At 50.1% G+C, this 24,754-nt stretch overlaps 7 protein-coding genes across 7 annotated transcripts; 2 read left to right on the top strand and 5 right to left on the bottom strand.

The window, feature by feature from the left end:
• Positions 1-677: 677 nt before the first annotated feature.
• Positions 678-1,587, bottom strand: STEHIDRAFT_150989 (uncharacterized protein). Its single transcript, XM_007311519.1, has 4 exons — positions 1,392-1,587; positions 1,242-1,281; positions 1,013-1,096; positions 678-947 (listed from the first exon to the last, which is right to left on the bottom strand). Exons 1-3 carry the CDS (start codon positions 1,551-1,553, stop codon positions 1,041-1,043), a joined length of 258 nt encoding a protein of 85 aa, XP_007311581.1. The 5' UTR covers positions 1,554-1,587; the 3' UTR covers positions 678-947; positions 1,013-1,040.
• Positions 1,588-4,874: 3,287 nt separating this feature from the next.
• On the top strand, positions 4,875-5,782 carry STEHIDRAFT_116624 (uncharacterized protein; the record flags this gene model as incomplete). The annotated part of the gene is made up of 5 exons (XM_007311518.1): positions 4,875-4,919; positions 5,227-5,251; positions 5,425-5,445; positions 5,506-5,580; positions 5,643-5,782. The coding sequence occupies 5 exons, from the start codon at positions 4,875-4,877 to the stop codon at positions 5,780-5,782; spliced, it is 306 nt and encodes a 101-aa protein (XP_007311580.1).
• A 2,635-nt stretch (positions 5,783-8,417) lies between these two features.
• On the bottom strand, positions 8,418-10,932 carry STEHIDRAFT_163799 (uncharacterized protein; the record flags this gene model as incomplete). The annotated part of the gene is made up of 10 exons (XM_007311517.1): positions 8,418-8,480; positions 8,557-8,589; positions 8,656-8,761; positions 8,816-8,983; positions 9,034-9,083; positions 9,140-9,237; positions 9,309-9,419; positions 9,477-10,597; positions 10,656-10,834; positions 10,891-10,932. 10 exons carry the CDS (start codon positions 10,930-10,932, stop codon positions 8,418-8,420), a joined length of 1,971 nt encoding a protein of 656 aa, XP_007311579.1.
• A 421-nt stretch (positions 10,933-11,353) lies between these two features.
• On the bottom strand, positions 11,354-12,583 carry STEHIDRAFT_163798 (uncharacterized protein; the record flags this gene model as incomplete). The annotated part of the gene is made up of 4 exons (XM_007311516.1): positions 11,354-11,733; positions 11,794-12,188; positions 12,254-12,386; positions 12,451-12,583. The coding sequence occupies 4 exons, from the start codon at positions 12,581-12,583 to the stop codon at positions 11,354-11,356; spliced, it is 1,041 nt and encodes a 346-aa protein (XP_007311578.1).
• A 519-nt stretch (positions 12,584-13,102) lies between these two features.
• On the bottom strand, positions 13,103-15,198 carry STEHIDRAFT_163797 (HSP70-domain-containing protein; the record flags this gene model as incomplete). Its single annotated transcript, XM_007311515.1, has 7 exons — positions 13,103-13,265; positions 13,405-13,479; positions 13,558-13,775; positions 13,843-14,003; positions 14,062-14,410; positions 14,482-14,553; positions 14,917-15,198. The coding sequence occupies 7 exons, from the start codon at positions 15,196-15,198 to the stop codon at positions 13,103-13,105; spliced, it is 1,320 nt and encodes a 439-aa protein (XP_007311577.1).
• A 2,652-nt stretch (positions 15,199-17,850) lies between these two features.
• On the top strand, positions 17,851-18,396 carry STEHIDRAFT_69685 (uncharacterized protein; the record flags this gene model as incomplete). Its single annotated transcript, XM_007311506.1, has 1 exon — positions 17,851-18,396. A coding segment is annotated over one exon (546 nt), but the record flags the coding sequence as incomplete, so codon positions are not given.
• Positions 18,397-19,743: 1,347 nt separating this feature from the next.
• Positions 19,744-21,930, bottom strand: STEHIDRAFT_29275 (uncharacterized protein; the record flags this gene model as incomplete). The annotated part of the gene is made up of 1 exon (XM_007311495.1): positions 19,744-21,930. A coding segment is annotated over one exon (2,187 nt), but the record flags the coding sequence as incomplete, so codon positions are not given.
• Between the last annotated feature and the right edge of the window lie 2,824 nt (positions 21,931-24,754).

The raw sequence follows: 24,754 nt of genomic DNA, 5'->3' as shown, positions 1-24,754 counted from the left end.
CGAAACAACATGAACAAGTCGAAGATGAGAGCTCAGGAAGGATGACTTGGCATGAGAGGACTCCAAAGATGGGGCTGTAGTTTGACCTCTTGCCTAAGAGTACAAAAACCACAGCATTGGTGTGCCGCGAACGACTTCGACGCGAGAGAAGAGCAGAAACGCCTAATAACGAGAGCCAGAGCCCTTCAATGTCCCTACTGCCTGAGATTCAACGGCGGCAAAGACGGAGATTCCAACTCATAGAGTAGCCTAGAGTACTGTAGCTCAAGCAGATGGGATCCGAAAGCAGCTGGGATGAGTCGGGATAGGTCACTGTAAGCTCGCTCGCTCTGAACGCCACTTCGACGCTTCTGTTTAATTTGACGAGATTCTCGGAAGAATTCAGACGTATGGGTGTAATAATGTAAAATAATTCCATCTACAGTGTACGCTGCATTGGAGGAAGAGGAAGAAAGGGTTGGTACACACAGTACAATAACGTAAAGCCCATATATACCGCCAACGATTTGCGAGTCAACGTCTTGGATAGCGTCTGAGAATAGAGCAGACGAGCATGCGGTTACACCGACGTCAAGAATACCATGCGAAGGCTCAAAAGAAGGAACTCACCGTAAGCTCCCGTACTCTCGAGGCAAAACTGCTGACCTGACCAGATTTTGGATAGGATAGGGACTTTGGATGAAACAGCTGCGTTTTATCGCTGAGCCAGACGGCATGGTTTGAACGGGTATCCCGGAAATTCGGAGGATGTACGGACGGTACGGCAGAGCGAGGGAAAGGCGACGTGCAGGTAGTGGACCTCCGGTCGTGGCTTGTAAGATATCTGGTGGCAATCGGAGAAGGTCCAGAGTGATGTAGTGTGGATATAGCAGCGGTGTGGAGGTGAGAGCTTGATCCCTTTGATCCTGATGTTGACGAGGTTGAAATCGGGTTCGAGGTTTTGTCGCCTAAAAAAATGGTTACGTGAGTTTGATAGTGAGTCTTCTGCTGTACAATAACTCAAACTACTAACTCTACCTGTCTCCTACTTTGAAGACCCCTCAGAGGTCGCTCCAGCGACGTATGGTGTCAGCTCTCAATATTTCAGGATGGAGATCTAAATAGATTTCGTGAAGGGTAGGGCGTAAGTATAAGAAGGAACATCTAGCGGGATAGACGGACAGGGAAGAGAAGCAAAAAGAGGGCGGGATAGGGGAGCGTGAGAGGGAGTGGGTGACGCAAGGCGAGGAAGGTGAACATACTCATAACCAGTATCGGACGAGACAAAGCGTATCGGAGGTGCTGTTGTAGGCAGAAAAGGTGTCAGTATTTGCGATATGGATTAAGTGTGAATTGAGCCAGAATAAGGAGGAAAAAGATCGAAATACGACACATAAAGATGTGAGACGTACTGGGTGGTGTCTATGTCGTCCGACCCACCTTCTCCATTCGATCCAAAGCCCACGACCTTCCAATAATGCTACATCTCTCACTTCCCTCATTTCATCCTGCCTTCCATCCGTTCCCATACAAGTAGCAGCCGGCGACTCTTGTACAACTCTTTCATCCATCATTCCAACTCACTAACTCCGAGCATCGTCGAGAGCGAGGATGGGTGGCATGGGTGGCACGGTTGGATAGAATGGTTGGATAATCTGAGAAGCTGAATTTAGGACCTTCTGCGAAGTTTCTAGAGTTCATCGCATTAATCTGGTGTATTCCTCGAGAACGAGAGTAGCTATATAGGCTGCCAAGACAGGACATATGAGATGGGTCGAGAAGTGAGACGACAGGGTCTTGATCAAGTCTTGATTGCATCATGAGTGACATGGGCGGGTACGTGTATGTATCTGACCAGGAGAATCATGGGATATGCTTGTTCTCAGAGCCACCATGACTAGCTCTTCGTTGTCGATCGGACAAAGCTGGACGAAGAAGAGTTGAAGACGAGAGAGAGGGCTTTGAAGCGGCCATCGCTCGCGTGGCGATCTTATCTTATCGCACTCGCGAGGTTCCAGCGTTACCGTACGCGTTGCAATTTGGTGGCGGTGGCGGTGACATCGCAAAGGAATTGGACGAAATGCAAACGCAATGCTGACCATGTCTTCCAAATGTCTTCCTACCCGTTTGTATTTATTCCAAAAATTCAGTATCTCGCAGTGCGATGGTCCGTACCCGAGGATGAGCCATTGGACCGACCAATGTATGTACGTCACCCTTTCCTCGTTGATCGTCTTCGAACTGATGAGTCGGCACAGGTTGGTACCCAGTATCACTAGTACCAGTGGCCATCTATGTATACATCTCGACGTACGTTTGACTATTTACCCAAGCACTTTGTGTAAGAGTGCCGATTATTGGTTGAATTTGCTGCGAATTGTTAGGAAGTCTTAGAGGCAGAATATCTGTAGCAGTTGTTTTCGACCTTCGTGCCCATGCTCGAAGCTCCCGAACCGAGGTAAGTGTACCAGTTCCATCCTATGGCCCCTCAACACTAACCGTCACACTACTTTTCTTCTATTTACTAAACACAGTGCATGCTCATGTTGCTGCCGCTTGAATCAACTTCTGCGAAGGCGTGGAACTGCTTTACATCGACCGCATCTGAATCCTCCAGCGTCTTCCGGCGCTTCTACTGCTGGCTTGTCTTTTGGTGGTAATGGGGATGGGATTGATCCTGGGACGGGATTCTGTAACTATGCATGAGCAGGTGATTGAGATCTCGGTGATTGGTTGCGGACTGGAATGAGGCTACTACGTTCGCGAAGGTGTGTTTTTCTGTTTATCCTCTTCTGAGCTCTTTTCTGACTCGCCGTACGCATAACACCGGGTACTTCATAGTCACTCGCGCGAATAAACCTATGCATAGGGAGCCGAGAGTGAAGGTGATGGGATGTACGGGTTGACCGGTGCGTGGTTACTGCACATGCCTGCGCGTCCCTCAATGCGCCCGAAGATCGAACCACTCGTTCTACATTATTGCTTATAGCGATCCCAGTGAAACGACGAGCGCCCATGGAGGACATGCAAAGCAACTGGAGAAATCAAATCGAATACAGCGTACGTTCTCTCTTCCACATTTATTTTCAACAAAGTCGTTGATGTACCTCGGTCCTCCGCTCTCTAAGACGTCCCGGGCAGCCCCAATGACACCATACTGTCGCTCCAGGCCATCGTGATCCGGGCGGAATTTTGTCAATTTATAAGGCTGGATTCCAAGCTTTTTCTCCCCGCGGTTATTCGTCGTATTTTAAAGGTTGCGAATACGAAGGCGGATGGTTCGATCTGTCGCATCGGCCTTGCGACGAGGTAAGCATTCATGTCTTAATACATATGCCATCATCTCGCTGACAGTTCGTTTACCACATTGCTTTTTTCGATTTTCTCATTAACCACTTACGCGTGCATGGGTGATTGCTCATTGTGTTATCTTGATGTGTATAAGAGAGGAAGGCGTCCCCGAGAGAATCACTAAGACGCTATCAATATGAATGGAAAACAGGTCGTTTGGCCATAGACGAAAGCGTCCAAAGTCCCGATGACGTATCTGTCTGGAACGATGGTCGACAAACAGCTTGGTCAGTACTTGAGTCATACAGTTCAGCTGGTGCTGCCGAGCTCGAGGTCTCATCTGCATGAGTGGGTGAGTAACGAATGTTCTGTGTATGTTCTTCCTCCACTTTCTTATCCCTTTCTCGACCATATCTAGAGCCTAGGATCGTACCTGTACCCATCTCAGTCTGCCAAACTTATAACACGCTGACAAATCAAATGGTCACCTCCACCCAATCCCAAATACTACCGATCGCCTCTATCCCCATCGAATACGCCGCCTCCTACCTCTCGACGCCTCGCTCAACGAGTCACTCTCGGACACACCCCGGTCCTCGTCTCCTTTCGCCACAGCCTTACGGCTCGCACGATAAATATGTACATATCGTGCCTTGTCTTTCTATCACGACAACGACGAAGATAGTCTTCTGCTCGATCAGCCAATCACACTATCGCTATGAAGCTAAACGAGGTCCTTGATCTGAAATGAGTAAACATAGCACGGCCTGCCCTCCAAGGTTTTTACGGCCCATCCACCGTCTATTATAATAGTCGGGGATTGAGCACGGAACAAGTGTCCATCCTACCCTCTGCGGCTCGTTTCTCTTGTTAAAGTCAGTGCTTCGATGTTGCTCGATGCGGAGCTCACATTTCTACGGTACTATCATTCCAGCAGTGTTCGGTATTAGATGGGTGTTCGGTATTGCGCTCTAACGCACGCAATTCCCCATTGTTTCTCTCCAAACCTTCTTGAGATGATAGCCAGGGTTATCAAAGTGACGTACACACGCTTTGGGCACAAACCAATGTCTCGTCTATGAGTGGGGAATATACTAAAGGATAAAAAAGGCCGTTTTAGGCCGTTTAGCCCATATTGCACCTCTCTGAGCAGCAGCTCCTTCTCGTTTTTCTTGACCGTTGGCTGTTAAATACCTCTATGGGATTTAATGGTACTGCATAATTCTCCGAGGGAGTACAGGTTGGGTGTTCTCAACAAAACGAAGCGCAATGGTGTGGCGGAGAATTGACCGAACACCCATCCGCGACCACCGGAATTGATCCGGACAGGAGCAGAGACGACTTTTGGTCAATGTGAGTACCTAGGGTTGAAGCATACATGTTTGCCAGCATGTATACAAAATCTCGTGAGGTAAGAGGGCGGAGGAAGAGCCCTACGAGACTTTCTGTGTTTTGCGACCGAACACTGCTGGAGTGATAGTACGGGTATGGGGCGTAATTGATGGCATGTAAAACCTATGCCCCCGACTAGTTGGCCAGCATACTTATCGTAGCGCTGAATCCGACACATTTACCGTCATGCTATCGCTTCCAAAGGACACTTCATGACACATTTTACCTTTACTCGACATTTTTCTTCAACTTTCAAGGTGGGTGTCGATCGTGTAGACTTTCAGGGCTGTTTCGAACCTCTTCCAGGAATCGATTTCTGTCCTCTCGAATGTAAACGCTGCTTGGCAAGGCATACCACTAGGACGGCACGGATGCTGGCTGTGTCCGCATCAATAATGTGTCTACGGACCTTACGCATACACCGCCTTCGATTCGACAACGCTCGAAGATGAATTCACACACTCGAGCTCGGTATATTCGATCTAGATGTCGCTTTCAATGGTACAAGTGGTCCCGTTTTTTCTTTTTCTTTTCGATTACTTCAACTCCACCTGCTCCAAACAGGGGTTAGATCACCTCTTCTACCACGGTAAGTCATTCATACAGTAAACATTATTTAGGAACTACTGGTCAAATGATTGGATTTCGTATCTGGACCATGTTTCACTGGTCGAGGAATGAAACTTGGAAGGAATAGATCCAGAGTGGAGGAATGGAAACGATGCTCTCCTGATCTGAAATACGCTCATAATATTCAACCAGGAGGATGGGGTGGTATTGCTGGTAAGTTACACATTTATAGATGCACAGTCAGTTAGCTAAAGACACCATTAAAATTTATAGGGGCCTACTGGGAGTTTCCCGGAACGGAGACGGGTATATACTTCCCGAGCTCCACGTTCAGTTTTGACCTTTCAGGTGCATCAAGAGACGGTCCTCGCTACGCCTCCCATGTTCTTTACTCACTTTCTTTCAATTAGACACATACATCTCGGTCTTCTGTACACGCGGACTCGCCCAGGATTCGTCTCTCCACTTCGGCATCGATGAAATAGACGCAGGCTCGAATTTCGTCAAGGCATTGTCCGAGGACGCAAAGCACTACCAAGTCTTCGATTAGACATCACTGGCGGACGGAAATCACACTTTTGATTTAAACCTGACTATGAATGTCGCATTCAACGGTACGGGAGGGCCATTGAACACCTGTCCTTTCGACTACGATATATATGAAGCTACTGTAACTTCGTCCATCTCCAAGCAGAGGTGAGGCTATGCCATGTGTGCCGCCTATGGCGAGCCGCTCTCACTCGGAGCACAATTTTTATTTAAATACAAGAGACTTCAGATGTTCATAGTTGTGACAAATAAGAATTACTGCAACGTGCATCCAAAAGATTCAAAGCAATCATGATAGAATTGGGGCAAAAAACAGGCCAGTGAGCGAGGCGCGAGGAGCGCAGCTCCGAGCGTGCTGATGAAAGGCGGGGTAGGCAGATTAAACCGAGGGAAATAACCGGTCATGGTCACAACTAAAGGGCCGTAGTCGGAAGAAATGGGCATACAGGATACAACCAGAAAACGATAAATCAACAAAAGACGGCCACGCTGCCAGAGATGTCCTCGGTGGACCCCAACGATGACTAAGTCTGAAACAAATGTTGCACATTGCGGAGCTGTGGATCAATCCAGGCTGAACTTTACAGGAGCCCTCTGCACAATGATCCCAATCCCTTTCATGAGCATTTAATTATTTAAAATCGAGGCGAGTGACTCACATCTCCTATGTCGTCGTCAGGTCTATCTACCGGGTCATTGAGTATTGACAAATTGATGGTCTCCCTAAACGGTCGATTTTGGGGAGGTTGAGGGGCTGCAGGGTGTGTGTCCGTGTTGGAAGAGCTTCCAGCAGTGTGGTCTCTGCTGAAAAGGTCCACGTCAACATATGATTTGTTCTGCAGTACTTTGCGAAGAGCAAGGCGGTTATTGAATGTGACGAGGAGTGTGTTTGAATACCTAATATCCGCAAGTTAGTATAATACATGATAGTCAATACACATGAAGAAAGACTGACAGTTTCCCTATAGCAACCGATCTTGACCGCAGGAGTGGATAAGATCAAATGGCACATCCGACGAGATACGGTTGGACAATGATACTCACGGGACAACAAAGTAGTTGGTGGTCTACTGACGCGTGATCTGAGTGACCACCAAAGCCTGAGAAGTGATGGAAAACTGACCGAGTCGGTTGAAAACAAGAGCAAGTCAATGATTGCCACACTAGCTGTGGCAAAATTGAGATGGAGAAAGGCTAAAAGATTGAGGCAAAATGTCGGTCATACCGGTGATAGTGTTAGTTTCTACGGTCAAGCGAACAATTTGCCACATAACACTGCGGGTGCCAGATTGAATTCGTTTTTGAGACCTAAAGAACTTTAGAGTAAATTGGTCATACGGCACAAGGAATCATTCGGATTGAACACTCACTAGGTATGTCATCGTCACTGCAATGAGAACGTCGGCTAGAGCTGCTCCAATGAGCCAGGTCTAAGACGGGGTTCCAATAAGTCATCGTTGAGCAGAGGCATTAGTGACTAGTACTGAGCCATACATAGAGAGGCGCATGGTATGTTGGGATTACTGCAAAGTTTCTAGAAAGGTGGCCCTGTGTGCAACGGTGTATTGGTAAACAATCTGGGCCGTTTTTAGACCACGTCGGACTGACCAATACTGTGATTGCTATGCCACCGCCAGTTTGCACTACAGACACCTAGATATTGGAAGATGACATGTGAGAAAACAATGCACACTTGTGCGGTTTGTCACGAAGCAAGATACCCACAGCGGCAATCAGAATGCAGAGGGGCCAGAGAGATCTCTGAAGAGTCCAGATGCGATAACAGAAGAACAGTTGTGCCACAAGAGACGCAAGAGATCCGCACAGCGGTGTGTCAAAGGGAGAGAAATAGGGGTTGGAAAGGTGTAACATGTTGCCGAATCCAGAACCAAACCAGTAATACATATCAGCCATAACGAGACAGGATTGTGTAGTTTCCAATAGGTATATTCCGTGGACTAGTGAAGCGTCCGCCAGTAAGTACAGAACCAGCTGGCTGGGATAAACGGTAAAAGAGAGATAGTCTGACCTAGGGCTTTCAGAATTTTGCGATCATTTGGGAATGACGAGACATAAATGTCTGAAAGCGTATGATCAGACAGCATATGTGGAGTGGTATTAGGTGTGTACGTACAGACTTGAACAGTCAGAATACCAAAGAGAAACAAGTTAAGGAGCCCGCTGAATAGCTGTAGCCGTGCATGCGAGCGAAGCATCAGTAAAAAAAGTGTGTGATATGAGAGAGATAGGTGCATACGAGGGGAGCTGAGCCCCAGTGAGAACACCCTCGGATGTGGGCGGATGCAGGAGGATCTAATCGGAAATCCGCCGCGCTCCTCTAGGACAGGTTGACATCCGATTCTTACCACGGCACATCTGCCATATTCGGATCGTCGCGGAGCAGAGCGGTGCCTGCAATCACACTGCACGCCCTTTCAACAGTCCATTCCATTTACGTTACTTCGGAATTCTTTGTATTTCGGAGTACATAGGATGTGGACGGATGACGGTACACGGAATAAATTGTATTTGTATCGGCCTTGAAAGGATCCCAGCGGCGTACAGCGGATCCCGTCCCCATACAATTGCCCCGACCAATTGGCCCACACCTATACCCATGCACGGTGCTCACACAGCTAGCCGCTTGCGCTAGCCTTTGATTGGGTCTGCTTGCGGGGTTTCACACCAGCTGTATCAGCCTGAAATATTGAGACACAGTTAGTATTGTAGCTTGCAACGGAAAGCTATGGGTGCCGAAAAGAGAAACAAACGTACCCGTTGTTTCATCTCGTTCCATACCTCGACTCTCTGCCATACGATAAACGGGTCACAAGTCAGTAAAAAGAGGCACTATGCTCTGAGGAGAGAACCTACAGATATGTTGTCCAAAGGCAGGGTGAGATACTTCGAGTACTCCTTCTCGAAGACAGCTTGAAGACCTTCCGGGTGCTCTGTGAGCCAGAGTCCGAGTTTGACGCTCCTAAAGCAACGGTACATAAGCAAGAGTGTGTATATCGCAACAAATACTACTCACTTTTCCTTGTAGTCGCTATTGTCGTAGTAATCCTTCGCTAACTTACCTTGCCCACCCCGTCCGCCCTTCTTCTTCGATCCCCCCGCTGCCTTGGGCTCCTTGGAAAGCGCAGTCTTCACAACATCTTGAGGTATATCCATAGGGAGCAAGGGTGTCGCTGGTGTTGTACTTGGCAAGTGTTAGAAAATAGTCCAGAGTGAGAAGGTAATGGAACATACAGTGCGTCGTTATCCAACATGGTAGACCCCCCAGTCGGGGTGACCGAGCTCTATTTCCGCAATTCTCAAAAACAGATAAGGTACAACGACTGAATGGAGGACAGACCTTGTTAGTGTCAGCCTCATCCCGTGCTGCACTTAGTACAACATCTGCATCCGCCTCGTTCAGGACAGTTGCATCTTCGCGGATGGCGCCAGGGTTTGCTAAGGCACGAGTTCAAAGAAACACACGACGTCAGTAGAAAGTTGTGGTACAGTCACAAGCTAAACCGTACCTTCATTCGCGACGACAGCAGGCTTGAGACGAGGTGATATAGGTGGTTGTGAAGCCTTGTGTTCGTCTGCTTCAGCGTGAATTGGTCGGGGCGCTGGATGTGACGGCGTTGCTAAGAAGAACGGAGCTGAATGAGCTCCTGGTGATGGTGAATGCCGAGACAACGAACCGGACAGAGAATCAACATCCATGTCCGCCAACGGCATCGCTGTCTTCGTCAACAATACTGGAACTTGATCTACCGTCGATGTCGCCGTCGCAGGTGGATCCGACGTCGGGAATGGCCTTAGCTCTTGTTCGCACGGTATGGCTAAAGTCGAAGGCGTTGATGGCGGCGACGTGCGGGGCAAACTTGATGGAATATGCATGTTCGGATCGGACCACGCAGAAGGTATCGCAGAAGGTGTATCTGTGGGAGCCAGTGCTAGCGTGGATGTCGGTCTTATATTGAAAGGGGCGAACTCGAAGGTAATGGAAAAGGGAAAAGACGCACCAATTACTTCAGCAGGTCTAAGTGATACATTCAGCGACACAGATGGAATAGATGTCGGTTTTGGCTGGTCGGTCCTGCGAAACTCTTGCGGATTAACAGATGGACGAGATTTCGGACGTGGTATGGTCGACATTGCGGGTGGTGCCGCTGGCCGTGGCCTCTTTGGAGCGGGTGTCTCTGGCATAGGTGCCTCGGAAGCCTCGCGCTTGGGCAGAGGCAAGTTGTCGTGTCCGGCAGGTGGAATGTATTTCTTTCCACGGTCGCGCCACCAGTTCGAGTAAAGCTGAGAAATTAGCTTGTCAATCTTCCAGTGACCACCTTCGCAGCGGAGAAGAGGCGGGAATGCCGTGGCTAGGTTGCCGTGGATATATTCCAGAGCCTCATGCCCAAGGGAGCCTGATTGCGACGGAGCCTGGCCAGTCGACGCAAGCGACAGGAACAGGCTGTAGATACACACTCGCATGTCGTCGGCTTGCTGGTGAGAGAGCTCAGTATATAAAACGGAGTGGTTACCTCCTTTTTTTGTCTGTGCGGCCGGCTTCGTGAATGAATTCCAGTCGGAGATGGCCCAGAATCGAGTGTCCGGACATTCAGCACGGGTTGGCGGAGTAAGCGCCTTCATTCCGAGGCCAAGGACAACATGGGCGGGGCACTGTTGAAGGGAGATCGATAAGGATGGAACAGAAGAGGATACAAACACATCCTTGGAGTCTTCACCGCCAGTGGGCAGGGAAACGATGGTCGCAGCGCCACGATCTCCCCCTAAAAGCTGGGCTATCAGGGAATCGTACGCGTTCCTGGAGATATCATCAAGAGAGTGCCAGTGAAACCAACAAAAATTGTTGATCTACACACCTATTCCATGACAGCCGATCCACCTCTTTTTTTAGCTTCGCCATCTCAACCTGAGCCTGCATAAGTTGGTAGCAGACTTGTTGATGTGCTAGGTTGCCGACCCGAACGAGGCCGTCATGCGTGGCGTTAGCAATGATGGGATCGTAGCGAGCAGAGTCGGATGGCAGGGTGTTTTGTGCCTGTATAAATTGTGACGATCCCATCCAATCACGAGTTGCATGATACAAGGACGCACCTGCCCGCTCAAACCCACTCCTAAGGACATATTCAATGGCATGTTGAGGCCTAGCCCAGAGCCGCTGATATCTGAGAAGGATATATAGCCCCGTAAGTCCAGCAATTTTCGAGAGTTACCGAGAGAGAGAAAAGTGAGAGTACTTTCCTAAAATATCTGTTTGCATGTACATTCGACCCTCGACATCCTGGGACTGTGTGCCGCTTAGGAAGTTGAAATCCATGTCCGTCAACACAATTAGGCGGTTTAGAGTAGATAAGTTACAGGCATGTATCGTGAGCGTAGAGGCGAAGACGCAGCCCGAGTCAGAGAGTGTCGCGTCTTTGAAGATTTTCCACACACCAAATTTGGAAGGAGGGGATACCAAAATGGGAAGTCCGGCGTTGTGGCGTCTATGTGGCACCAGGTGTCGAGCCGAAACTGTTAGGTTGACATTCTACATGCCAGTGTACTACTGAATTATTTACTCCTTGCTTAGTTGTGTGTAACCATCACTCTCTTGGCTTTCCGAAAGAACCTCCTGTATAGCCTGCGCGAGCGAACCACTGATCTCCACTGCGTTCTCCTCCTCCGTCTCCCCCTTCATCTTCACAAGCTCTTCCATGAACCAACTCAGAAGCTCCTCCGGGATAGTAAATGTACTACATTGACTCTCCAGCATTCCGCCTGTCTCCGACGTCTGCGATGCCGAGTGTTTCTCTAGAGCACAGCGCTTGAGCATGTCCGCGATTTTGGCGAGGTTTTGCGGGTAGAATCGAATGACCGGAGTATCAGGAATATCCCTAGGATGTTCGGAAATGGATTTGGTGGTGAAAGATGGGGGTGGGGTAGTCTCTGTGGACCCTGTGTTGCAGAGAATGAGAGGAGTCAGATGTGCCGATATCAATCCTTTCCAAAACCCACCTTTGGTTTGTCCTTCGACCCACAATACAACATCTGGGTCAAGAAACCCTGCATTCTTCCACTTCACATACCGCTCGTTGTCATATAACTTCTCCCATTTGGTGGTCCATAACTCTGCAGTTGGCAGGTCTTCTGGAGGTGCGAATCGGTGGTATTCCTCGAGGTAGGGAGAGGGCAACGGTATCCCATGTTTTGCCAGTTCAACCTCCAGCTGAACGCTACGGTCGTAACACCTCCACCACTCCTGGCGAACATGCTCGCTATAATTCTGTACCTTTGCCATGTAATCCTCTTCACGGCGAACGTAAGCCAGGTGCGTGTTGGCGACTGTGTACGCTTCCAGGGCTTTGACACCTGCCTTGTGCTCTTCATACAAGGTTATACGAGCGGCGTTGCTACAACAGCGGGCATGGTATTTGAACATCAAGTGAAAAACAAAGTTCGAAGGAGGAAAACTTACCTGTTCGATACAAGATCATGCAAAACACTCCCTACGTGAGGCACACTGACTTCGGTTTGATCGTAGGTCATGCCAGATTGGCTACACTGGGACTCGTTGGCGGTCTGACTCTGTGAGTCTGCTGTGGAAGAGTCTTCCACCGAGCGGAAATGGTGTCAAAATAACTATGAAGCTATTTTTTTTGGATAATTACTCACCGAACGAGTCCAAGTCTCGCCTAACCTTCGCAGCAGGGCGGTCATCCTGGGGTGGCGAAGACGGACGCTTCTCAGGCGCTACACGCTCTGAAGTATCGGCGTACGGGGGCGGTGGTTCTTGACTATGAGACATAGGTCGATTTCGAGACGTAGAGACCAAGGAGCGACAGTGAGAGCCAAAAGCAGGCTCCGCTCGACCTTCGCAAAAAAATTCGTTCTCTGCAAGTGTGGCCCTCGCGGGCCACATCCATTCAAAAGCCCAAATGGAAGATTGGTTGATTAATTTTGATGCACAAGCAGTCTTGACAATTCAAAAAGCTAAATATATACATGTACTGCTAGATGGGCGAGAGAATACATACATGGAGTCGACATCGGGAGCAGATTCGTTTGCAGGAGAGAAGACCAAGCTTGAAACCAAGCTTGCCCCGATACTCTCTTCTTGTTCCAACTGTTTCTCCGCAATATCGTCCACAACATCTCTATTCACCACCATGAAAAATCGACAGCGAACTCATCGACAGCGCAAGGAAGATCCTGATCCCATTTGCGAATACCATCAGCTCCCTGTCCACCCTCACGAGCTCCTTGACGACCACTTCGACCGCAGAATCGGCGCACCTTGAGGATATGTTGCAGCTTAATGATGGCCTCACGGATCCAACATCGGGGGCAACAATTGCGCTACGAGGTTGGCGGGCCAAATCTGAAGTTGCAGGGATTCGACACAGAGCCAATACAGAAGGCGGATCGCGATCGCGATCGAGGGTACGCCTTCTGGTAGGACGAGCTCTGTGGCCTCCGCTGCGATCAACCTATACAGGAAAGAGGGGTTCAGCACCCAGCCATGCGCAAGGGCAGAGAACAATTACCGTTGTCGAGCCTCCTTCGTCTCCATAGCCATCGGCGCAACAGACGTAAACCTCACATCCACAGCCAAAGGAATACTCGTACTCGTCTCCTTCGCCGCCTGCGTGCTCTTGCTCTCCGGCGGTTTCGTCCGCGTTGACGTTCATCGCGATCTTGTCGCTGTGGTGCGAGGGCGTGATGAGATGAGCATGACACGTAGTGGAACGAAGTGGAGGAGGGAGAGAGGGTAGGACGTACTCGCCGATGGTGGCTTTGATGGCTGCCTGGACCGTGGGTGTGCGCATGGCTCCACCGGTCATGATGACGGACTCGATACCATCCATGGTCAGGTTCGCCATGTCTAGCGCGTCGAGGATGGGTTGTGTCCAGCGGGGCATCATGTCCGCACACATTGCCTCGAGTCTCGCCCTCGACACTTTCGTCTTGAAGTCTACATCGTCCATCAAGCTCTCGACCTAAATCGCACGTTCGAATCTCAGTCTCATCCTGGAGATAAAGATAGAGAGGCAAACTAAAACTGACATGGGCAACTGCCTCGGTATTCGCGCTCGAAGTCGCCTTCACCCTGCCCGCCTCCTTCCAAAGCCTCGCCATCGCCTTCGCATCCTTCCTCGCATCCTTCCCCGTGTTCTCCGCAAACTCCACAATCAAAACGTCCCTCAACCGCCTATCGATCTCCGTCCCTACAACGATCCTATGGTCTATCCCACCCCACTCCATTATCCACGACGCTCGTCCCACCCACCTTCTTCCCCTTCCCCTTCCCCTTCCCCGTCGAAAACGTAACGACCGTCACCCTCGTCGACGACGCGCCCACATCAAAAACGACATGCCATTCCGGACGCTCAAACGTCCTCGTCATCGCATAATTGACCGCCACCGCTGTCCCGCCATCGATCAGCGTCAATAACCTCAGCCCAGCGATCTCGACCGCATCTGCCACCGCGTACCGTTCGAATTGGGTGTAATACGGCGGGACGGTGACGACGACCTCGTTCACGCGTTCCCCTGCGGCGTCTTCGGCGAGAGACTTGACGTAGGCGAATTGCATGGCGATCAGCTCTTCGATGTCCCAGGTGCGTCCGCCGGGCTTCGGGATGCCGACGGTGAAGCGGGAGGAGGCGACGAGGGGGGTTCGGAGAAGGTTTTGTAGTAGGAGACTATTTCGGCGTTGGCAGGGACGCCAAGGAGGTATTTGAGGGAGTTGTAGGAGTATTTGAGGAAGCGGGTGGCCTGTGGGTTTGGAGCATGAAGTTTACATGTTAGTCGTGTGGATCATGAGAAGCGGACGATGAGATAGAGGCGTCGCGAGTTATGTGGCGCGCCACCAGAGTGAAAGGTTTCGAGAACTGCGTTGACGGCTACACTGAAGCCATCGCGTGAGTGGCAGGTTTTCAACGACGGAAGCTCGCTCAATACGCAGAGACTTTCATATGCACGTCCACGTCCAAACATACCACTGCCAGCCGATCAAGGAAAACAACGCCCGTGACACATTCGAATCCAACAAAGTCCCCGTGCCGGTTCCCATCCCTCCCGAGCACGCAAACAACAAACCAGCACAACAAATAAAACAGAACAGAAAACCCAACTTACCAAATTATACGCGTCGCTCCCAAACAACCGCCCCTCGCCCTTCCAAGCCGCCGAGCTCTGTATGTTCCGCTTCGAATCCTTATTCAACAGCACATCGAACGGAATGCCCGGCTTCATCAACGAAGCCTTCATATAATCCGTACCAGAGCCTATCGCAAGAACCGCTCCTAGTGCTGGTGAGACGCATATCGAGAGTGAGAGGAGTGGGAGGAGGGGGAGGAGGAGGAAACCCAGGTGAAGACTAGGTGCACGGATCGTTGCGCGAGTCGGTTGGCTGGTCATTGAGTACTCAAGATCCCTGAGCTTGTAGACTAGACCATAATTTTGCTTGTGGTGAAGTAGGCTAGATATGATAGATGTGGCGAGAGCGTCAGCAGCGGGAAGAGAGCATCTACGTGTCTAACGGAATTGTGGTGAACTCGGAGAACGCATCATGATCTTTGTGCGATCCGCGTGTCCAATTGCCTAATGCGGTCAGGCAAAGCTCCCCGCGTCGCGTCTCGCGTATATGCACAGGGATTCTGGCCACTTGTCACCATGGCGGCAAAGACCATCGTCAGCGGGGTCTGGCTGCATCCCACGACAGCCGGAGACTTCATCAACCCCGTGATCATCGCCGTCCCCACCTCCGCTCCCTTTGCCCCACTTTTGCCCTCTCTTGTCTCCCACCACTATCTTTCGCGTTTCATTCAACAGTTCTCTCCGTGGTCTGTGCAAACTCGAGGAGAAACATTCTCACCGGGTAAGTCCCTCCTTACCGTTAATGCCCTTGTGCAGCCCGCCAGTGAGCGTATCCTGCCGAACGAACCATACTGCGTGGCATCGCGACTGGCAAGTGTCTCAACGCAGTCGTTGCGATGTTGGGCGGTTAACGACGTGTTCGGTGTTATATATTATTCTTGCCTCTTTCTCTTTTGTCTTCGCCTTGATGTGTTGGTCACTGACTTCTTTAATTTTCTTCGCCCATTTCGTCTCACATGCCATCGCACGCGCTCCGTCCCCAATTCTTTCGTGGTGAATACAACTTTGCTATGCCACACGTCTGCGTGTTTGACCCGGCGACGTTGGTGCGTCTCTTGTTCCTTACCACGAGTGCACCGTGCTGATGTATCATGACAGGATGGGCGTATAGCTACACAAACGAACGACTCTCAAAAGGGCCCACTCGAGGCTGACCTCCCATCAGTACGCTGGATCGTATATCCCGGTAAGCATTTGATCTCTGGTCCATATAACCCTGTGCATATGTGTTGTCGGGACGATTCTGGTCCATTGAGGTCCTGTACGGGACTGGATACGCGTGTTTAACGCGTCGCGGAGCTACATTCTACGTGTCTAGTATCCGGGGGAGCTTTGTGCACGCGTTTGACGCGTCTACCGACCATATTTTTCTGCGCGGACTTTATACGCGCGTTTTGCGCGTCGAGTGGCCCAGCGATGGCGCTCCTTCACAATACAGCGCACTCGCTCGACGCGTATTCTGGCATTTCTACGCGTCTGGTAGCTGCTTGAACATTGTCCACGCGTGTAGCGCATCTGGCAGCCATCCCCTATATATCTCTTAATCGCTGGGACCTTGTATGTGTGCTTTGCGTGTCGACTGGCCGCCGAATACGCTGTTTTACACACAACGCACAAATCGTGACTTGTCCACATGTGCTCGACGCATTTTCTGAGTTTCACCGTATTTTACGCAGTCAAGATGTACCAATTGAACGGGGTTCTTTCACAGGTTTAATCTTTATTTAACCCTGCACAAGGAGAAGAGCACATTGTACGGTCATGTGCTTGACTGGCCTTACGGTATGTCCTATTTCTCATCTCTGCTTCCTCTTCAATGGCTCATTCCTGCTTAGACTCGCAGTGGTCGTCGATATTCCGCATGGGGCGATGCCACTGTGGTGCAGGTCAACGTTGATGCACGTCCGCTGCTCCAGCGCGCCATCGACAACGAAATCACCCGTACATACAGCGAAGAGGCGTCTCCGGAGTTCACACCCGCATCATCTCGGCGATCGACTCCCCCTCCCACGCCACCGCCACCCTCGAGCACCCGCCCCGATATCTACGATCCCACTCTGCGGACCCTCCAAGAGGTCTCGAACCGGCTCCAGGGTCTTTCTTTTATGATGCCCGCCTCGGAGCTCTCTCGGAACGCAAAGAGGAATGTGAAGAAGAGGGCCAAGGACCGGGCCAAGGGAGCTACCAAGGAACATACCTTCGACCCGCTACAGGAGCGCCGCAAAACTCGCTCTTCCGTCTCCAACAAATACGCACGGCCCAAAATCATCAAGGCCTCCTTTGTCCTGACCGCTTTAACCATCGCGCGATACGCTAATGTCGGGGTGAATCGACCTACAGGCCGCTCGGTGCCGTCTTTGGCTGAGCTCCAGATGGCCCACCCCGACTTCTCTGTCATCCGAAACCCAGACTTGTAAGTACACCCTGACTTGTCTCGCCCTTGGTGTACAACCTGATCAGACTTGTCACAGACAACCTCTCATAATTACCGACAAAAACGACATCATCTTGTCGACATTTGCTCCAGGCCCTGACAGCAGCAGCCCCGACCGACGCGCTTGGGATGAGTCGATGTCTGAACTCGCGGATGTAATAGATGATGTGAGAGACAATGAGAGTGTAAGTTGGCTGGCAGGCGAGCGAGATCATCGACGTGGGAAGTACCCCTTTGTTTCGATTGGTGGCACTCTTGGTAATGGACGCCTGGTACATTGTCTTGCTGGTAACCTTCAATATCTCTCGACTGATGTAGGTATGTGTAGAGGGCAGGAAATTTGAAGGTTCGGCATCCCGTTGCGGCTGATATCCTTCGAAACCATGAAGCGGTCAAGCGTATCGCAGGACATCAAGATGGTATGGTAGTCTTCGCCTTTCTAGGTCCATGCGTCTCGATACTAATATATTGTCATAGCTCTCTTCAACTTCTACTCTCCCAAACTTTACGACTATTGTAGGACCAATGTTAATGAACTCCGAGCTCACGAACCACATCTGGACCGACCGTACGGCAATTCGATATATACAACATCTACTATCAACATGGGCCCAAGTTCGACCTCAAAAAATCACGTCGACAACCTTAATTCACCGCTGGTGATGTGCGGTGTGACGTCCTTGGGACCTTATGATCACAAGAAGGGTGGTCACTTTGTACTATACGATCTCAAACTGATTGTGGAGTTTCCATCTGGGTGGACCGTGCATGTACCGTCTGCCACTCTTCAGCATGGCAACACATGCATTCAGAAGGGTGAGCGCCGTTATAGCATAACACAGTATATCCCTGGTGGTTTGTTTCGCTGGGTACGGCACAAGTTTCGGCTCTCAAAAGATGTGCCCGATGAGGAGAGGGCTGAGCTAGATGGTACTTCGGAGGGTCGGATTCAACAGGCGTGGGGTTTGTTTTCGAAGGTTTCCGAGTTGGAGAGTGACCGTGCTACATTTGCCCAATCTCTGTGATAAGTTTGCTTTCTAAGTGCCCTCTGTTCTGTTTTTCCAGTTATCTTACTGCTTTGATTCATGCTTTTTGTCTTGATCTTGATCTACTTAGGCTAGCATACTATAATTAGGACTTTGCCTGTTTGTCGAAGTGGCCAATGTAGATTACATTGAACACAATATTTGTTTACATACTTTACGGAGCCTGCTAATATTCCCATGAGCTCTCCGATTCATCACTGCTAGGTTCGGGGTCAGTCCGCTCTGTTTCTGACTCGTAATGCACAACACTTTCATCCTGCTCCTCCGACGGTGGCAACCTTCCCCATTCCGATGAAGATGCAAGGTTTGCATATAGGACCCGCTCTCTAACCCTCTCTGATTGTCTCAGCAGGGTAACTTGTCTCCTCTCCAACAATGCACGGTATGAAATGATGCTTGCACGGGTTTGAGGCGGAAGTATTGGTGTAAGGAAGTAGCAATGTGTACTCGCGTAACAGTTACACTGAAAAAAATGAATGAGATGTCTGAATATATGACAGTGATTAATTGGAAGATGACGGGGACAAACCAGAGCTGCATAGCGACCATCATGCATGTTTCCTGCCTCAAATAGAAGCATGATTGTGACAATGGCCCCACCACAAGGAGAAAACCAGACATATTGTGGCTCCCAGTTGTAGTCGATAATATGGGGAATAAAACGGCCGTCAAGCTCGAGGTTGGGAGTGGGTCCAACTATTTGTTGAATGAAGGTTCGGAGTGCCAGACGTTGGGCTTCTGACAGAGTGGCCATTGCAAGCTCGAGAGAGACCCGGAATGCAAAGAAAATAAAACGGTGTATCCAATTCAAACTCCGCCCGGCCGTTACCGTTGTTTGAGAGGCTTCACCCTTGTCACTGCCAGTATTTTACCACGTAACTATCGCTTCATTCACCGCCTGCTATAACACCCATAATAGGATTTCACAAATGACTAGTTCCATTAATCCATTAACTACTCTATCTCATCATCACCCATATCCTGTAGGCCTGCCATGTCCGAGCCCATCTTATCGTATGCAAGGTAAAGCCGAACTCCCTCAAGACCGCCGAAAGTATGGGGTATCATGGCAACCCCGCAGAGGACCTTCTTGGCCTCAATCACAACCAACGTACCCGTAAGTGCTCCACATGCCCACACTGCTTGAGATGAATTTTCCCGGAGGAAATCATTCTCCTGCCCATACAAGGACACCATGGCCAGACCATGGCCCTCGCAGTGAAAGTAGAACTGTACTTCACCATAGCGTATGCGTCCAGCATGAATGAACTGCAATCAATGCATAAGATCCAGGTGAATAGACAATATTCTGAAATGATTGCTCACCTTTACATTTCGCGCCTCACGGGTCGTTGCATTGGCTTTCTCCTTCCAAGCCGTTCGAGCAACATGCCCATTCGGAAGACGAAGACGGGCCCACCGAGTAATATTGGTTGAATCCACTCCATGGTTTTCGATATGAGTAAAGAAGGCCATAATTGCATCGGTCTCCGCTGGGGTTGCCAGATGGACTCGAGTGTCTCGTGGATGCAAGAGATAGTAGCCGTCACCGAGGTCTTGTGAGGGCATTATGGCGGAGACGATTGATTTGTCGGGAGCCAGATCAGGGACCATGGCCTTGAGACCGTTGACCTGTGCACGGCGTAGAGCCCGTTTTGCAAGGTTCGCAAAAGGATTGGACGGCTGACGTAGCTCTGCACCCAAATCTCCTATGGTGCGCTCAATTGGGAATTGACAAGAAAGGGGAAGGGGTCCAATACGAATGGTGGAAGGAGAGAGGTGGCCCAGCCCGTGCATGCATTGTGGGACGAAGTGAAGTCGAGAGATCTTTCGGCGGACATAGATGATCTCGTACTCGTAACTAAACTGACGAAGAAGATGACAGGCGAATTCCAGTTGCGTACGGTGGACCTTGGGCTGAAAGATGATGCGTGCAGCGGTCACAAGTTTACAGAAGTGCCGCCAGTATAAGTCGGGAAGAATACCGTGGAGAAATCCCGGGAGGATACCGTAAAAGAGGTGGATGAACTCCCAACACTTGTAACCGCTATTGATTTTTTCGGCTGGGTTACGAGGAGGACGGTCGAAGGATCCAGGAAAAAATCGGCGCGCCTCGCCAATCTCTTTCCCAAGCAGCTTCCACACATCTCCTACTAAGACCACCCATTCCCACGTGTTTTTGTTATCACCTAGGTCGGTGTCGCAGTAAAAGAGTCCCCGCCAAAGATGAATGAAGAGATCGGGAATATTGAGGCCAAGGAGGTGCATGATGTCCCCGGGAAAGAGACGAAGTAGGGATGATCGGCGAGTCATGCCCCAGAAAATACTTGGGCGGGTATACCCAGTCTCTAGACGGCGGCGCTGGTATTCGGTGGCATTCGTGGAGGCCACAAGATATTTCATACTCTCCAAGAGTTGCTCCTCTGTGGAATAGTTGATATTTGCTGGGTCGACGTCTTCATGAGTGCAGCCTTCGACGGCATATCCATGTGGTTTGAGACATGCAGCGTAGTAATGCGACCCATCCGGTTTCCGGCGTCCAATCCTGATGCACCCTTCCCTACAGCCCCGCCTTCCGTGGTGACCAACACCTCCATGAAAAGCCGGAGCACCGACAGCATCAGCAGTGGCAAGAAGGAGGTATGGTCGAGAGATGAATGTGGCGCTCGTCGATGCATCCCAGATCGTAAGACCCTCCCTCTGAAGCGCGATAAAATGTTGAAGGCCAGGAAATATATACGAGTCCGCTAATTTTGGCTTTCCAGGTCCAGGAATAATAGCTCCAGGTATGATGTACGCCTTCTTGTACCGTTTCAGAGGCGACACGTTCACGAGAATCCAGATATAGATCCAGCAATTTGACTCCTTGTTCTTGTACAACTGCGCTCCGTCCATTGAAAGAATGGCAAGCGTGTCGTTTGGCCCAATCGCGCCACGCTCGTATTCCTCCCAGACATCGGCACCGTAGCAGATATCATCGAACTGGCTGAGCCTTCCCGATGCGCGAATCCTTTCCGCGACGAACTCCATCTCCCTTCCGAGGTAGTGCATCTCCTCCGCTGCCTTGGGCGAGCGATAGCGTGCCTGCACCTGTGGCCCAAATGGGTAGGTATGGAATTGAAGTCGAGGGCGGCCAGAATCGTCTCGCCGTGGCTCACCGCAGATTTGGCAGTTATCGAGGTCGGCGAGCGGCCCCGTGTATGCATGACAGATGTTGGGGCACATGTCGTGTATGATGGAAGTAATCCCTGTAATGTCCGAGATTTTTCGCTTGACGGAGTGGAGAGAGAGAATTTCGGAGTGGTTCGGATGGCGGTGATAGGCGTCCCGAGCTTTTGTATACGATTCATCAGAGGTATCGCCATCGGTGAGTGAAATGTAGAGATCGACAGCGTAACGTTCATCGGGGTCGTTAAGCGTAACTTCTTCCTCGAGGGGATTTCTGAGTCGCTCAATATCGTCCTCGGCCATCGCAGAATCGTCCAGGCTGGAGTTCCTTAGGGCATGGATATACTGAAGGGCACGGTGAACGGAGCGTATTCTAGAATACACTGGGAGGTCATCTGCATTGGCAGGGTCGTCGCCTTCGGGAGCTGGAGGTTCTTCGACGTCGTCTTCGGCATTCCCAGGTTCGTATTCAGCACCATTCATGAAATAATCTAGGAAGGTGATATCATCATCTTCGGGATCTGGGTCGCGCTAGTATTTGTACGGTGTGAGTGACTCGGAACGGTTACATGGAGCAGATGAAACACAAACCAGATTGGGGTCGCCCTCAACATGATTGATTTCGTCGCCGGATAGATCGAGTTCTTCATCCTGCACAAATGTTCAGTTATAATCGCAGCGGCGGAGGTTTGAATTTAAATGGCAGCAAGACAAACCTCAATTACATTCCTCGGATGCGGGTGATCCTCCTCCATCTCCGCCTCGTCCATATCATCCAGGTTTACCTGTTGGTGAAGACATATTGTGCAGTCAGAAGGCGTACAGTGATAATCGAGATGCTGGGCACTCAAGAAAGTCAGACATACCCCTCCACCCTGTGCTGGTTCGACTTCCATTGCGCCTGGCTCCTCGCCTTCCGCATCGCTCCTGGGACCATCCTGTACGACAATCAATACGATGTTGAGTGTTCCAAACTGTGCAGAGGGGCTGCTTACTCTCACTAACCTCGGTTTCGTTTGCGTTTATATCCTCATTGTGGTCTGAGCCGTCTTCTACCTCCACTCCGCTTGATGATGCTAATAGAAATTTTGCATGTCACAATTAATGTTCCAATGGCCCTGAATCACAATCAAGTCAACATACCTTGTGTTGGAGCTCTTATGATATTGCGTCTGTCGTGAATCTTCGTCAGTGATATGGTGGGTTTAGCGTGCCTCGGGTTGGGTAGCGGTATAACCCCACTACGCTGCTGTATCTCCCGTTGTTTCTTATGCTTGTACCACAGTGAACGACGGCGCCAGAGATTGTTTTCAGATCGGCATTTCAAGCAACCACAATAGAAGAGCTCAGATACAGGATCTGCTGGAGGCATCGCTTGCTGTGGCCCAATAGTCCGAGCAAACTAGTAAGACACAAGACTTCGAGTGTAGTTAGGGACATCCCAGAAGGAACTCAGTATTTCATTGCATACACACCAATATTAGAACTAGATATGTGTGTTTCACAGAGTGAGGTATCTTGAGTTCACGGCAGGCAAGAAAGAATATTGGCCAAGCAAGCAAGCAGCAGAAACGACGGACTTAGGTTCGAAAACGACTCAAGGCGGCAGATAAAGTTTCTGACAAATCACGCGGCCAAAAGCTCTCAAGATCTCGTTTTTCAAGCTATTGGATACATCTAGATGTACAGAAAGGATGGTAGCGGAAAGCGGAGCCCTGTTGTGCCACTCGAAAGAGACGCGCCAAACATATCCGCCCACATCCGCAGACCTCCGTCGAATCCACACGTCTCTCCCTTGCGCTCCGCTGGGCTCCGAGGGTGTTCTCACTGGGGCTGAGCTGTAACATTGGTGAGTGTTTTTTTTTGAGACGTTCAAAAGTCTGGTTTGGCACTTACATGTTCGCAATATCAGAGGGAATGGGAGGAAGGGTCGAAGAAAAATTTGACATGGTTCCTGCACCACACTACGATATGCCGCGTTAATGGGTTTGGAGTCGAGGGAATCTGGTCTAAACGTCCATCGGCCGTAATTCTCCTCAGTACCTTTATGTGACCCCATTCTAGAAGCGCATGAAAGAGCTACTCCATTCGGCATTACTAATGAAACGCCAACGCCTGCATGCTTCCACTCACAGACCGGAACACGAACCGGTGCAGATTCGGTTCATCATGGCTGCTGTGAATTCTGGGGTAGGGATTTAATCGTGTTCCATCGGCGCTATGACGATACCAAGAATGATACCATCTCTGAGTTAATGGATATCACGCCTGTGCATCGCAATCATTTATATTTGGCTATCGAACTCCGATGTGGCGAATCATACATCAGTCTTTGTCTCAGAAGTTGCTAATTTGCTGCTAATTTGCTCCATAACTTATGGAATTGATAATCTTGCGAGGAGAATGATGACAGAACATCACAGATGCATTTGGCTGAGATGTGTCCAAACAGAGATATATGCCTCCTTATTTGGAATTGAGTGGCGGGGAGTGCGGTGAGCACGCACACTTGTACTAATAACTGCGTGTTTGGGCGAGTTCTCCAGACCTTTCCAGACCCCATGAAGTAGCAGGTCAGCTTAGCTTCGAGGGACGTCAGACAAGTTCGGTTATCAGATATTCATAATAGCACAAGCCAAGCCATCCCATCATAGCTAAACTTGGAGGTGCCAGTGGTTGCATTGTTCCCCAGTGATTCTCCGTCGAGGCCGAGCATACTTGAGGAGATGACCGCAGCTGTACCCTCGAATCAAAGTCTGACATCAGATCCGAGACCTCAAGCACACCATCAGAGTGTTCCCCGAGTATCCCACTGAGCCATACAAACCTCCGGTCGATAACTCGAATTGCGATATCAAGGCATTCAGTAGCTTGGGCGGAAAAGAGACCGCCTGGATCTCCGCCAACGATAATAACATCGGTATTCTGAAACGAAGAAGCCATTATCAGACAAGGGACTCGGAGCGCAAGACCTGAATTGAGAAGTTATTACCATCAGAAATATGTCAGGAATTGATCATTTTAGAAACATGATCAATGTTGGGATGGCGGAATGCCATAAACCGCAATACTACTGGAAGTGGGAGTGGGCAGTCTCGGGATGCGGATGCAGCCAAAATCAAAAGAGGATACACTTACATTAGCATTGAGCGCTCGAAGGTGCTGAGAA

This window comes from Stereum hirsutum (assembly GCF_000264905.1).
Source record: "Stereum hirsutum FP-91666 SS1 unplaced genomic scaffold STEHIscaffold_28, whole genome shotgun sequence".
NCBI lineage: Eukaryota > Fungi > Basidiomycota > Agaricomycetes > Russulales > Stereaceae > Stereum > Stereum hirsutum.
This window is presented reverse-complemented; position numbering and strand designations above follow the sequence as displayed.